The sequence below is a fragment of the Orycteropus afer genome, unplaced genomic scaffold (assembly GCF_000298275.1).
Source record: "Orycteropus afer afer isolate SDZICR_OR568_19922 unplaced genomic scaffold, OryAfe1.0 scaffold00065, whole genome shotgun sequence".
Taxonomy (NCBI): Eukaryota; Metazoa; Chordata; class Mammalia; order Tubulidentata; family Orycteropodidae; genus Orycteropus; species Orycteropus afer.
Window position 1 is genome coordinate 5,815,006 of NW_006921652.1, and position 15,658 is coordinate 5,830,663.

General features: G+C 40.5%; 1 protein-coding gene across 1 annotated transcript in view; it reads left to right on the forward strand.

Moving 5' to 3' along the window:
• Positions 1-452: 452 nt before the first annotated feature.
• The window catches only part of PNO1 (partner of NOB1 homolog), a 25,327-nt gene continuing 10,121 nt past the window's right edge, over positions 453-15,658 (forward strand). Inside the window, exons 1-5 of the mRNA XM_007940076.2 lie at positions 453-659; positions 864-1,013; positions 12,426-12,509; positions 12,699-12,759; positions 13,177-13,294. Of these exons, the coding sequence (XP_007938267.1) occupies positions 453-659; positions 864-1,013; positions 12,426-12,509; positions 12,699-12,759; positions 13,177-13,294 (620 nt within the window). The remainder of the gene's footprint in view (positions 660-863; positions 1,014-12,425; positions 12,510-12,698; positions 12,760-13,176; positions 13,295-15,658) is intronic.

A 15,658-nucleotide genomic window follows, 5' to 3' on the forward strand; every position in this document is an offset into this window, starting at 1 on the left:
AACAGGAACCTGGAAACCAGACTCCAAACATTAAAGACAGTTTGTCTCTCCCGCTTGCCGTACTCGGTGCCCGAAAGTTGAATTTAGTTATCTAAGATAATGCCAGATACGCTACTGGGATCATAAAAATCTTTCTTTGGACAGCACAAACATGCTTATCAGCTTTATGCCTGACATTTTCCTATACACAGCTTTGAGGTTACAAAATGCTTTATCTGTGAGTTGCGCCACCAGAGGGAGACCATAAAAAATCAGGCATATTATAGGAGAGCCCCACCACGTTAAAAATTAAAAAAAAAAAAATCCTGCTTCAGGTCCCCTAAGTGAGGCTTCTTTGGAAAGGGGGCGGAGCCTTGAAACTGGTTGGCAATCGCGACTTCTATTGGGAGTTCGCCTGCGAAGTGCCACAGCGCACGTGTTGGACTAGCCAGCTAGGCTGGAGATTTCTGGGGATGGAGGGCGAGATGGAAGCACAAAGTGCTGGCGCGGAGGACGGTTTCACCCAGATAACCCGCAAAGGTGGCCGGCGGGCGAAGAAGCGGCAGGCTGAGCAGCTGGCGGCGGCAGGGGAGAGCGGAGACGCGGGACACATGGACACGGAGGAGGCCCGGCCCGCGAAGAGGCCCCTCTTCCCGCCCCTTTCCGGGGATGGGCTCCTGGTACTGGTCGGGACCCGGTACAAGAATGGGGCAGGGGCCAGAAACGGGTCAAACTGGTGGCTTCTGGGTGATGTTGAAGCTGTGGGTGTTCTTCTGGAGGAAGGTTCTTGGTAGAGAAGTGATTCTCAGGTTTAACTCGTGCAGTTTAAAGGAAGGTTTTGGTGGATCACTTTACATTTTGCAATTTTATCTTTTGTGTTGTAGGGTGGAAAAGAAGAAACAAGGAAAATTCCAGTCCCAGCTAACAGATACACACCATTGAAAGAGAACTGGATGAAGATATTTACTCCTGTTGTAGAACATTTGGGACTTCAGATACGCTTTAACTTGAAATCCAGAAATGTAGAAATCAGGGTAAGGAGAGTGTCACTTGGTTCCAAATAGACTAGGGTTTCTTTTTCCCACAGTAATCGAGGCGTGAATAGAATTCGTATAATGGGACTTATGAAATAGTTTTTTTACAGTTTTCTAATATATGCTGAGTCTGAGTTTTTAAATGCCTTCAAAATCTTCATTCAACACAAATATTAACTGAATTCCTAAGTTAGGTCTGAAGTCCTACCAAGACACTGGTGGTTTCTGTGCATATCTTTTATAATGTACTGTGTTGAACTGGGAAAGGATGTAAGAAAGGGGTTGCCCTAAGCAGAAATATGTGAGTGATGTGGCATAGGCATATGCAAGTTACTGGTTGCAGCCATACAGGCACTATATATTTTAATAGTATTCTCTTGGGGAAAAAAGTATATAATATGTATGTACATTGTTTTGAGTGCTAATATAAGATCCACACTACCCACTGCCATCAAGTTAATACCGACTCATAGTGACCCTATAGGACAGAATAGAACTGTCTCCATGACTGTAAATCTTTATGGAGGCAGACTGCCTAATCTTTCTTCCCTCAAGCAACTAGTGGGTTTGAACTGCAGACCTTAGGGTTAGCAGCCCAGTGCTTTAACCACAGCAACACCAGAACTCCTTACAGTAAATATGTTATATGCTGTTGAGTCAGACCCGACTCATAGCGACCCCTCCTTGAGTTTCCTAATCACTATGGAAATAGATTGCCCAGCCTTCCTTCCAGGGAGTAGCTGGTGGGTTTGAACCGCCAGCCTTCTGGTTAGCAGTCAAGTGCCTTAAGCACTATGCTACTAGAGTTCCCTACAGTAAATACAGATAAATGAAAAAAAAAAATATGTGCTGTTGAATCGATTCCCACCTGGAGCAACCCAGTATGACAGAATAGAACTGCTCCATAGAGTTTCTTAGGCAGTAATGTTTATGAACACAGATTGCCAGGTATTTTCTCCTGCAGAGCTGCTGATGGGCTCAAACTGCAAACCAGGGTTCCTTTGATCCAGATGATAGACATGTATAATTAACTTTGAACTTTTTTTCGTGCTAATTTTGTATTATAATTGATGACTAAAATTAATTATAATATCCTTCTTTTTGAGAATTCTTAGACCATCACTAAAACATCTTGATGGACTATGATAAGGGAACAAAGCTGAGAGGCCTTGCTCTAAATCGTTGGTAAAGTTCATAATACTGAACTTGATAGTAGAATCTTTGTTTCTGTTGCCATTCCCATTCAGATGTGGGTGATTTTTCATGCCAGGATTTTTTAGTGCTTAATGCATTTGACTGCTAACCAGAAGGCTGGAGGTTCAAACCCACCAGCCACTCCTTGGAGGGAAGACTGGGCAGTCTACTTCCGTAGAGATACCACCTCGGAAACCCAAGGAGGGGTCGCTATATGTCAAAATTGACCCAATGGCAATGAGTTTGGTTTTTGATTTTGGTATAGTTTTTCTTGTTTTGTTGCTTTAAATCTCTCCTTCCTCAAATATGTCCTCTATGCAGGTGCCAGATTAACTTTCTCTAACCATATTGCTTTTATTATGATATCTTGGCCTCTTCCATGTCTCTAAATGATAAAAGTTACGCTTAAAGCTTAAACCTGAACCTGCCTTTCAAGTAATGGACTCTGGTCCCAGGTTGGTTTATTATCACCTGTTTGAACATTTCTATTCCTATACTCCTAGGTAACTTTCCCTCTGAAGAAGGTACTCTCCTTCCTACTCTCTTCCTTCTCCTGTCTGGCTCAATGTTTTTTATTTTAATTGGTTAATTTGTCAATCATTTATTTAAAACCTAACTTCTATTGTGCTTAGTGTTTTATGTATTGCAGGAGCATTGATTTAGATCCCATTAACATTTGTTAATGGTGGTTCACTGGTAGAATTCTCTCCTTCCGTGGGGAAGCTTGGGTTTGATTCCTAGCCGGTGCACCTCAAGTTAGAATCTGTCGGTCAGTGGAGGCGTGTGTGTTGCTATGGTGCTTAAAAGGTTTCAGGAGAGCTTCCAGACCACACAGACCAGGAAGAAAGGCCTGGCATTCAGCTTCTGAAAATTAGCCAATGAAAACTCTGTGGATCACAATGATCCTGTGCTGTTGTAAGTAGAATCACCATGATTCAGAGGCCAGCTGTTTGGCAGCTAACAACAGCATTGTTGACACTTGTATGCCAGAGCCATTGTGGTACTTTGACATATACTACATTGTTTAGTCTTTAAGACAGCCCAATGAAATAGATGAAATCCCTCTATTTTATGATGAGAGGAAACTGAAGGTCAAAGAACTTAAGTATCTTGGCCAAAGTCATCAAGCTGATAATTGAATCTTGACGCTTTTAGATATTCCTCAGGATCTTCCACTCTAACCTCCTTATTTACAAATGAGAAAACGTAAGACCAGATGATAGAGAGTATCCATGGGAGAAATATGCGGCCGTTTGCTTCCATAGAATTACAGGCTTGGAAACCCTATGGAGCACTTCTCGTCTACCCCAGAGGGTTGTTTTGAGTCAGAATCAACTCTATGGCAGTGGGTTTTTGGTTTATTTTATTTCTATGTTTAACTTCTTGAGCTATTTTCCATAGCAGCTGCTAATATCTTACGTTCTCATCAGCAATAGAAGAGGATTCCAAGTTCTCCACATATTTGCCTATTTTTCTAATAATAGACATCCTAGTAGGTGTCAGTTTCTTGTACTGTAATAGCTCGTGTGTTGCTGTGATGTTGGAAGCTATGCCAGCAGTATTTATAATACTAATAGGTTAGTCCTCGGAAGGAAGGTTGGGCAATCCTACTTCCGTAGTGACACTGCCTCGAAAACCCAAGGAGGGGTCGCTATGAGTCAGGGCTGACTCAACAGCAAGTAACAACAACAATAACACATGGTAGATAGGTTTCAGTGAAGCTTCCAGATTAAGACAGACTAGGAAAAAGGACCTGACAGCCTACTTCTGAAAAAATTGACCAGTGAAAACCTTATGAGTAACAACAGAACATTGTCTGATAATAGTGCCAGAAGATGAGAGCCTCAGGTTGGGAAGCACTCAAAATACGACTGGGGAAGAGCTACCTCTTGAAAGTAGAGTCAACCTTAACAATGTGGATGGAGTAAAGCTTTCAGGACCTTTATTTGCTAAAATGAGAAAAAATAGCTGGAAATATCCAGAAAATGGAATGTGTGAAGTATGTATCAAAGAAAACTAGAAGTTGTCAAAAATGAAATGGAACACTTAAAGATGGCATTAGTGCAGAAATGGACTGGTATTGTCCATTTTGAATTGGACACTCATATGGTCTACTATGCCAGCATAGCATATTCAAGAGGAAAGTGTTGCATCATCCTTAAAAAGAACATCTCAAGGTCTATCCTGAAGTTCAGTGCTGTCAGTGATATGGTAATTCTATAAGGAAGACCAGTTAATAATAATCAAATTTATGCATGAACCACTAAAGCCAAAGATGAAGAAATTGAATATTTTCACCACCTTTTGCAGTCTGAAATTGATCAGATGAGCAATCAAGATGCATTGATGATTACTAGTAATTTGAATGTATAAATTGGAAAATAAGGTTTTGGTGATATAAACGATAACAGAAATCCTGTGGTAGAATTTTGTGAGACCAATGACTTATTCATTGCAACTACCTTTTCCAACAACATAAAGGACAGCTAGACACATGGACCTCACTGGTTGGAATACAAAGGAATCAGATTGACTACATTTGTGGAAAGAGATGATGGAGAAGTTTGGTATCATCAGTCAGAACTAAGCCAGGGACAGACTGCAGAGCAGACCATCAACTGCTCATATACAAGTTCAAATTGAAGCTGAAGGAAATTAAAAGAAGTTCACATGAACCAAAGTATGACCTTGAGTATATCCCACCTAATTTAGAGACTATTTTAAGAACAAATTTGATGTGTTGAACACTAATGACCAAAGACTAGATGACTTATGGGATGACATCACAAGCATCATCCATGAAGAAAGTAAAAGGTCATTGAAAAAACTGAAAGAAAGAAAAGACCAAGGTGCATGCCAGAAGAGAAGTTGCTCTTGAACATAGAGTTGTTGTTGTTGTTGTTGTTGTTGTTTGCCGTCGAGTCGGCCCCGACTCATAGCGACCCCTCCTTGGGTTTCCGAGGCAGTATCACTACGGAAGTAGGATTGCCCAACCTTCCTTCCGAGGAGTGGCTGGTGGGTTTGAACCGCCAGCCTTCTAGTTAGCAGTCAAGTGCTTTAGCCACTATGCTACTAAAGCAAATGGAGAAAAGCTTGACAGAAGATTTTAAGGTGGCTCGAGAAGAACAAAGTATTATAATGAAACATGTAAAGACATGGAGTTAGAATGAAAAGTGAAGAACGCACTCAACATTTCTTAAACTGAAAGGCCTGAAGACAAAATGCAAGCCTCAAGTTGAAATGCTGAAGGATACTATTGGTAAAATATTGAACTAAGCAAGAAGTCTTAAAAGAAGATGGAAAGCACAGCCACAAACCTTGAGGGAATGAGTTGCTGGGCCCACAGGCTCAGGACCATGGTCGTGGAGCACATTGAGCTTAATTGGCCTAACATACTACACAAAAACATTGTTCTACATCCTACTTTGGAAAGTAGTTATTGAGGTGTTAAAAAAGCTTGTAAGCAGCCATCTAAGGTGCAACAATTGGTCTCTCCTCGTCTAGAGCAAATAAGAGTGAAGAAAATAAAAGATTTATGGAAATAATTAGTCTGAGGGACTAGTGGACTATGACAATCCCAGTCTAGAGACCTTGAGACCAGAAGAACTAGAGGACCCCTGGCTGCTAGTGCCAGCCACTTGGAAAGGGATCAAAATTGGAGATCCTGGATTGAGTGGGAGAAAAATGTTGACCAAAACTCAAAATTATAAAGACCAGGATTACTGGTCAGAGAGAGGCTGGTTAAACCCCTGAGACTATGGCCCCTAGTTACTTTTCTGGCCTGGAATTGAACTCACTCCAATAGCTTAACTTCCATCCCAACAATAGGCTTACAGGGTAAACAGTTGCACCAGGTAGGTACCCTCCTTAGAACAATCAACGATGGGAGATCAGAAGGGTAACATTCGCATAGGGAGATAGCTGAGAGGGCAGGACTGCATAGGAAAAAAGGACACAGGGAAAAGGTAACCACAGAGAGGAAATGGGAAGCTCTCTAGCTGTTGCATTGTGGGGATTGCAATCAGTGTCACAAAACACAATGTGTAGGAACTGTTGAATGGAAAACTAATTTGTAAACTTTCACTCAAATCACAATAAAAAATAATAAATGTAAAAGAAGATGGAAGGAATACATATAGTCAGTGTACTAAAAAGAATTGCTCAATGTTCAGCCGTTTGAACCATGTTCATTCATATGCATCAACATAACATATGATCAAGAGCCGATGGTATTGAAGAAAGAAGTCCAGGCTTCACTGAAGGCATTGGTGAAAAACAGGGCTCCAAGATTTTACAGAATACCAGGTGAGATGTTTCAGCAAATGGCTACAACCTTGAAAACACTCATCCATCTATGCCAGGAAATTTAAAAGACAGCCACCTGGCTAACCTACTAGAAGAGATCCATATTTTTGCTCATTCCAAAGATGATCCAATAGAATGTGGAGATTATCAAGCAATATCATTAGCATCACACACAAGCAAAATTTTGCTGAAAATAATTCAAAAACAGTTGCAGCAATGCATTGACAGGCAATTAACTGCCAGAATTTCAAACTGGATTCAGAAGAGGACATGGAACAAGAAATATCATTGCTAATGTTAGCTGAGTCTTGGCTGAAAGCAGGTAATACCAGAAAGATGTTGACCTATGTTTTATTCATTATGTAAAGGTATTCAACTCTGTACATCATGACATTATGGATAACATTGTGAAGAATGGGAATTCCAGAACAATTAAAATGGAGCTCATGCAGAACGTGTACATAGAACAAGAGATTGTTGTTGTTATTTGCCATCGAGTCGGCCCCAACTTATAGCGACCCCTCCTTGGGTTTCTGAGGCAGTATCACTACGGAAGTAGGAATGCCCAACCTTCCTTCCAAGGAGTGGCTGGTGGGTTTGAACCGCCAGCCTTCTGGTTAGCAGTCAAGTGCCTTAGGCACTATGCTACCAGAGCTCCTGAGATAGTCACTCAAGTAGAACAAAGGGGTACTGCATGGTTTAAAATCACCCTACTTACTGACTGTGTATGCTGAGCAATAATCCAAGAAGCTGGACTATATGAAGAAGTACGTGAAATCAGAATTGAGGAAAACTCATTAACAACCTTGAAGTATTCAGATGATACAACCTTGCTTGTTGAATGTGAAGAGGTCTTGAAGCTGTTACTGATGAAGATCGAAGACTACAGCCTTCAATATGGGTGCAGTGCAGTGAATTGCTTAATATGGCCCTTCTAGCCATAGGCCTCCATTTTGTGATGTATTGTAATTCTTAGTCTCTATGCCTGTATAAGGAGCTCTGGTGGTGCAGTGCCTAAGGCATTTGACTGCTAACCAAAAGGTTGGCGGTTCAAATCTACCAGCCATTCTGTGGAAGGAAGACCGTGCAATCTGCTTCCATAAAGATTTACTGCCTCAGAAACCCAGTGGAGGTCACTATGAGTTGTGATTGACTTTATGGCAGTGGGTTTCGTTTGATGCCTATGTACATAGATACCTTGCTGGAGAGTGTGACTGAGCTCACCACCCTTTGTTTCCTTAAGGGTATATGTGTGAATGTTCTGGGAAAGTTTGCTGTCTTGCTCCAGTCTTGCGTTTGGTTCATCATCATCTCACCCTTGGACTTGAGTCAGCAGGAGGTCATCTAACCCTACAATTTGGGTTTACCAGCCACTGCAACCACAGGAGTGAGGAGAATCCTCCAGACCTACCTACCTCACACCTTTACAGACTCCCAGCCTCTACCACCATGTGAGCTATCATCTTGGCAGTTTGTGAGTTCTGTGAGCCAGTACAGCAAAATTCATAGCCCTGAGACAGGAGTGAGAGTGCTGAGGGGAGGGGGAAGAATTGATGTTAGAGATGATAGAGTGGTACAGCAGTTGAAAGCATTGGACATTTGGGACGTCTTTTACCTCCACCTCCTAGATACAAGCCTTGTATTGATCCTTCTAAAAGAAATTTTTAGACCAGTGGATTACACTGCAACAAAAAGAAAACAAAAGTCTTCACAACTGGACCAGTAACCAGCATCAAAAAAATGGAGAAAAGATTGAAGTTGTCAAGATTTCGGTTTACTTGGATCCACAATTAATGACCATGGAAGCAGCAGTCAGGAAATAAAACAACATACAACGTTGGGTAAATCTGGTGCAAGAGACCTCTTTAAAAAAGCAGAGATGTCACTTTGAGGACTAAGGTGTACCTGAGTCAAGCCATGGAATTTTCATTTGTTTCCTGTCTGTGCAAAAACTGGATAATAAAAAGGAAGACAGAAGAAAAATTGGTGCATTTGAATTATGGTGTTGGTGAAGAATATTGAATATACCATGGACTTACAGAAGAGTGAACAAACCTGTCTTAGAAGTACAGCCCGAATGCTCCTTAGAAGTGGGGATGAGGAGACTTCCTCTCCATGCCTTGGATATGTTATTAGGAGGAACCAGTCCCTGGAGAAGGACATCATGCTTGCTAAAGTAGAGGGTGAGTGAAAAAAAAGGAAGAACCTCAGTGAGGTGGACTGACAGTGACTGCAACAGTGGGCCCAAACATAGCACTGATTGTGAGGATGACGCAGGACTGAGCAGTGTTTTGTTCTATTGTACATAGGGTTGCTGAGTCATAACTGTCTGGAAGGCACCTAACAACGACAACAACAACAACACGTGGGTATGAAGTGGTATCTCCATTCATTATGGTTTTAATTTGCATGTCCTTGATGACTAATGATTTTGAGCATCTTCTTAATACCTGTTATTCAGATATTTTTTCCACTCTGTAGGTAGTCTCGTCACTTTGTTAGTAAAGTTTTTTGATGCACCAAAGTTTTAAATTTTAATGAAGTTCATTTTGTCTATTTTTTCTTTTGTTGCTTTTGCTGTTAGTATGATATCTAAGAGTTCATTGCCAAAAACCAGATTCCAAAGCATTACCTCCCCCATGTTTTGTTCTAAGAGGTTAATGGTTTAAGTTCTTATATTTAGGTTGTTAGTCCATTTTGAGGTTTTGTTTTTTTTTTTTTTTTTAAATGGTATGAGGTTTGGCTCCAGCTTTATTTATTTATTTATTTTGTTTTTGCATGTGGAGGTCCGGTTGCCCTAGCACCACTTACTAGAAAACTCTTGGTTATTCCTTGACTTGCAATGGTATTCCTTGGTCTGTATATTTGTCCTTATGCAGGTATCACACAGTTTTGATTACTGTAGCTTTATGGTACCATTTGGAATTGGAATGTGTGAGTCCTCTTACTTTATTCTACCTATTTAAGATTGTTTTGGCTGTTTTGATCCTTTGCAATTCCATAAAGTGCCCTGGTTGCTCAGTGGTTAAAACAGCTACTCAGCAGGTAGCTGAAAGTCTGAGGTCCAAACCCACCAGCTGCTCCACAGGAGAAGGATGTGAAGGTGTGTAGTCTGCTTTTGTAAAGATTATAACCTTGGGCACCCTATGGGGCAGTTCTACTCTGTCCTGTAGGGTCACTGTGACTCAACAGCAGTGGGTTTGGTTGGTTTTGGTTTTGCAGTTACATATGAATTTGAGGATTACCTTTTCCATTTCTGCAAAAAAACGGCTGTTAGGGATTGCAGTGGACCTGTAGATCACTTTGGGTAGTATTGATGACATCTTAATGATGTCTTTCAAATCCATAAACATGGATTTCTTTCTGTTTTTTTTTTTAGTCTTGTTTCTTTCTGCAGTGTTTTATAGTTGTTGATGTGTAAATGTTCACCTCCCTAGTAAAATTTATTCTTAGGTATTTTCTTTTTTTAGATGCTGTTGTAAATGGAATTGTTCCCATATTTCCAAGTTGGATTGCTGGTGTATAGAAACACAACTGATTTTGTGTGTTGCTCTTGTACCCTGCCACTTTACTGAATGTATTTATTAGCTCTAGTAGTTCTCTTGTGGATTCTTTGGAGCTTTCTACATACAGGGTCATGTTTTATTCAAGTAGAGTTAGTATTACTTCTTCCTTACCCATTTGGATACCTTTGATTTCTCCTTCTTGCCTAAGTAGTCTGGCTCGAACGTCCAGTACAGTGGTGAAAGCAGACATTTTTGTCCCCCTGATCTTCTGTGGAAAGCTTTGAGCCTTTTTCTAGAGGATTTTTTGTTATGTGCTTTGTCATGTTCCTAATGGGCTGAGTGGGATCTAGTATTAAATGAGAAAGTCTAGGTAACTTTTATTTACTTCAAATCCTGTCTGCTTTAAATTGGGTAAGCATGTGGTCTCTTCACCTATAGTCAGGTTTGTGGAAAACTGGAAGTAGCAGTTTTGTAATCAAACCTGTGCTTAAATCTTGCCTTTCTTATTTTCTGGTACTTTAAAACCACCTATATGCCATCAAGTCCACTCTGAGTCACGGCAGCCCCTTGTGTATAAGGGTGGAACATTGTCAGGCCTTTCTTCTGAGGTATCCCTGGGTGGACTCAAACCACCAACCTTTTGGTTAATGGCCAAACATGTTGACCATTTGCATCAACCAGGGATTCTTTTTGGTACTTTAATTTCCTCAAATATGCAATGGAATTAGAACACTTAACATTCTAGGTGGTCAGGAAGATTAGAGCTGAAGCATATAAAGCACGTTGTGCAGTGCATGTCTTTTTTTTTTTTTAATTTTTATCGTGATTTGGGTGAAAGTTTACAGAGCAAATTCATTTTCCATACAGTTCGGATACATTTTGTTTCATGACATTAACTGCAATTCTTCACAATATAACAGCTCTCTTCCCAGTTCCTGCCTGTAGTTACCTCTTCTCTATGACCTTCCCTCCCGTGCACTCTCACCCCCCAAGCTGTCTCCCTGTGCACACGCTGCCCTTCTGTTCTCCCATGATTGATCACTCCAAGGAGTGTTTCTACCTGGTGTAAATGTTCACTCCATATGCCTGTCTGTTATCTGGCCAGAAGCCACAGGAATGAGTTCAGTTCCAGACCTGAAGAGTAACTAGGGGCCATAGTCTCAGGGGTCTCACCAGGCTCTATCAGACCAGCAAACCTGGTCTTATCTTTATGATTCTGAATTTTGTTCCACGTTGTTCTCCCACTCTATCCAGCATCTCCTACATAGATTCCCCCCTCGAGTGGTTGACAGTGGTAACTGGGTACCATCTAGTTCTTCTGGTCTTATGGTCATATAGACTGAGGATCGCATGGGGTACCAGTCCCTTGGATATTGTTTCCATGCATCTTTGGTTTTCTTCATTTTTTCTTTGCTCTGGGCGAGGAGAGACCCATTGTTGAATCTAGATAGCCACTTGTAAGCTTTTAAGACCCCAGTCACAACTTAACCAAAGTAGGATGTAGAACAGTGTTTTTGTGTAATCTGTTACACCAGTTGAGCTTGTTGCCCTCTGTGACCGTGGTCTCAAGCCCTCAGGTCCAACTACTCACTCCCTCCGGGTAGTAGGAAGCCGCCACAACCTTGTCCCTTGTCAGTTGTCCTATACGCCTGGACATTCTAACAACACAAACAAATATGCATGTAGAAACACTGTCTGCTAACCCTATACATGGTCATGAGCACACTCCCTTGCCTGGACATGCCTGATTGTTCAGTCTGTCTACCCATCTGTCTACCTGTAGATCAATGCTTGCCGTCACTGACAACATGGTACTGTACACAGTGCATGTCGTTTACAGTGGTAGGCATTTTTTGAATAGTGGCTCTTACTGTTACTATTGAATAAACTCTTTGGGGGCAGCATCCTTGGTTTAAACCATTTTGGTTACCCCTTCAACACCTAGCATGCAGGTAGTTAGTATCAGAGTCGTTGCTTTGGGAAACATTGGCGTGTAAACTGAAGTGATGAGATTAAGTAGGACTCCAGGGAAGACACATTCTGGAAGAAGAGGACCATCTTGGGCATTGTAGGGATGGTCATCTTGAAGTTCCTTCGGAATGTGAGCAATTGTGCTGTGCCAGAGGAAGCTGCTGTCCACTGCAGAGTCAGATCAGCCAGCTAGTACAGCCACTTGACAGACTAGTTGGCTCTGCAGCTAGGAAAATTTTGTTTTACAAATTAAAGATAGTGTTTATTCAACCAAAATACTAGGTCACAGCAAGTATATTGAAAAGTTGTGGGGAAGGAAATCATAGTAATGGTAAAAGATCATTCCTTATATTTTGTTAAAATATTTTTATTTTCATCTTCAGCTGTAACTTGTGGTTTTTTTGTTTGTTTGTTTGTTTGTTTTTCTCCCAAACAGACTTGTAAAGAAACCAAAGATGTTAGCGCCCTGACAAAAGCAGCTGATTTTGTGAAAGCCTTTATTCTAGGATTTCAGGTGGAGGTAAGTGAATTCATGACATCCAAAATGGGGACTTAGAAAAATAATCAATATGAACATTTTAATGGATTTGAGCGTTTTTTAAAATTTGTGTTTTCTGGCCCTGTAATTTGTGGATTTTAGTTTTGCGGTGCTTCTGCTTCACTCCTTGAAAAGGAAGGGCCTTCACAGTGTTTGTTTTCTGTGTTGTAGGATGCACTTGCCCTCATCAGATTAGATGACCTCTTTCTAGAGTCTTTTGAAATTACGGATGGTGAGTGTATGGTGGTCTTTTCCAGGGAAATCCTGCCCTTTTGTATTGTTGAGTGGCAACTTGCAGTTTTTTCCAGTAGCATGGAATGAGTTGTATTATTAGCAACCTTTTTTTGTAATGCCTATTATTTTTCATTTAGTAGGGAGCTCTGGTAGCGTAGTACCTAAGGCACTTGACTGCTAACCAGAAGGCTGGCGGTTCAAACCCACCAGCCACTCCTCAGAAGGAAGGTGGAGCAATCTACTTCCATAGTGATACTGCCTCGGAAACCCAAGGAGGGGATCACGCTATGAGTGGGGTCCCACTCAACGGCACATAACAACAGGAAACTTTATAGTTAATGATTTACCTTTTTGCGTGGTGGTGGGTGGTACACTGGAATGGCTTGCCCGCTGAGGTATTGCTCTTCTTATTTAGTTAAGCCTTTAAAGGGAGACCACCTCTCAAGGGCAATAGGACGAATCGCTGGCAAAGGAGGAAAAACCAAATTCACCATAGAGAACGTGACACGGACACGGATAGTTTTGGCTGATGTGTAAGTATCTGCTCTTCAGAAAATCGTTGTCATAATTTACAACTGATCCTGTTTTCTGTGTGTGTGTGTGTTTTTTTTTTTTTTATTGTGGTTTGGGTCAAAGCTTAACAGTGAGTTGGTGTTCTGTTCAACGATTCATACACATTTTGTTTCGTGACACTGATTGGAGTCCCCACAATGTAACAGCTCTCTTCCCATTTTCTCCTTGTGCTTCCCATTTCCCTTTGTCCTTCTTTCCTGTCCATTTCTGTTTTCAGCTCTGTCCCTGGGAAAGTGTTCCCATTTTGATCTCATATACATCTGATCTTTTGATGGCTAAAAAAAAAATAATAAATTATATTTCAATAAAATACATTTAAAAAAATATTATAAAATTTGTATTTTATTCTTAATGTCACCACAGAATTTTTATCAGTACAGGTAGTCCCCAACTTATGGTGTGTTCAAGTTATGACAAGTTGCACTCAACTGTTGTTTGTTTTTTTTTAAAACATCATTAGTAATAGGTACTACACAGTGTTGTAGAGCATAATTTGCTGATGTTATCATTCTCAGGTTAACTCATTTATAAATGTTATGATTTATAAAGATACTAATAATAAAAGACAGTAATGAAAACTGAAAAAAAAAATTCAGGTATTAGCCTTATATCAGAACTGACTTATGACAAGTTCAAATGGAAGCCTGTCGTGAGTTGGGGACTGCCTGTCTGGTTCTTGGTGAATAGTCACCTACTTTGAAAGCACGTTAAGGTTATTGAGAAAAATTTAGAAATTACAGCTTTTTTTCCTCAATTAGCTATAAGGGAAATGTATATGATCACTTAAAAGAAATTATGTTACAGTTGAAGACTTAAATAGTATTTTGGGGCAGTTGTAAACCTATAGGGGAGAACAAAGAGTTGGTGTTTTAAATGCCTCAGGAGGCTTTCCTTTGTTTAAAAAAAAAAAAATTTACAAAGGCATTTCATGAAAGAAAGGTGAATATTGCAAGTTGGGTGAAAAACTGAAGAGCATCTGTAAGACAATGTAGGCTTAAAATAAAGGTGGTAGAAGGAAGAAGGCTCGGATTACCCCTCTGAGAAGAGTGGAGCTGCTCTGTCACCAGGTTGAGGATTTTACTGGCAGATGGCTTAGATTATATAATGCCATGAAGTTGGGAAACGAAGCAATTGACTGAGAGGAGGATCTGCCTGGTACTAAATCCAAAAATAGTTTCATTTTAAATGAGCTCATCTTTGTTCTAAACTGAGAGGCTCATTATTTTTCAGAACCCAAGTTTTAGTCTATTGTTTATACTTTAAGAAATGGGACTCTGTTGTGGCCTTCTGTGCATGAAACCAGGTATTATAATATTTTTTAATCTTTCATGCATTGAGCCTGGAGTTGGAAATGTGAAGCCATGAGAAAAGCTTTTTTGAACTAGAAATGTAAAAACTATTGAAATGTATTCTACATTTTAAAAATATTATATATAGATCAAAAAGATTTTATTAATTTAGAAATCAAAAAATATAATTGATTTGCTAACCAAATTACGATTGGTTTGGTATGTTATATTAAATTTATATGCACTGCTGTCAACTCAGATCCAACTCATAGCAACCCTTCCAAGGCGATATCACTACAGAAGTAGATTGCCCAACCTTCCTTCTGAGGAGAGGCTGGTGGCCTTGAACCGCCAGCCTTCTCTTAGCAGTCAGATGCCTTAGGCAAAAGTGTTCCCTTAAAGTTTACTAGTTGAACTGACTTTTTAGCAGCTTTGTGAGGCATCATTTACTTAAAGTTCACCATAATCCCACCACAATCAAACATCTGCATCACCCCAAGAGTTCCTTGTGCATCGTTGCAGTCATGTTCTTCCTTGACCCCATTCCGAGGCAGCTACTGAGCTATTTTTCTACCACTATAGTTTTGCCCTTTCTAGAAATTTATATAAATGGAAACACACAATGTATATACATAGTCTGTCTTATTATTATTATTATTATTATTATTATTGTGATTTGGGTGAAGATTTACAGAGCAAATTCACTTTCCGTACAGCAGTTCACATATACTTTGTCTCATGTCATTGACTACAGTTTACCACAATGCAAAAGCTCCCCTCCACTTCCTCTCCATATTTACCTCTTCCCAGTGTCCATCCTCCATACACTCCTGCCCCCTGGGCTGTCTCCCTGTACATAAACAGCCCTTCTTTTTCCCATGATTGTTCTCTCCAAGGCGTGTATCTACTTGAGGTAAATGTTTAACTCACATGCCTATATTTTGTTTGGCTGGAAACCACAGGTGTGGGTTCAAGTCCAGACATGAAGGGCAGCTAGGGGCCATAGTCTCAGTGGTTCCACCAGGCTCTATCGGA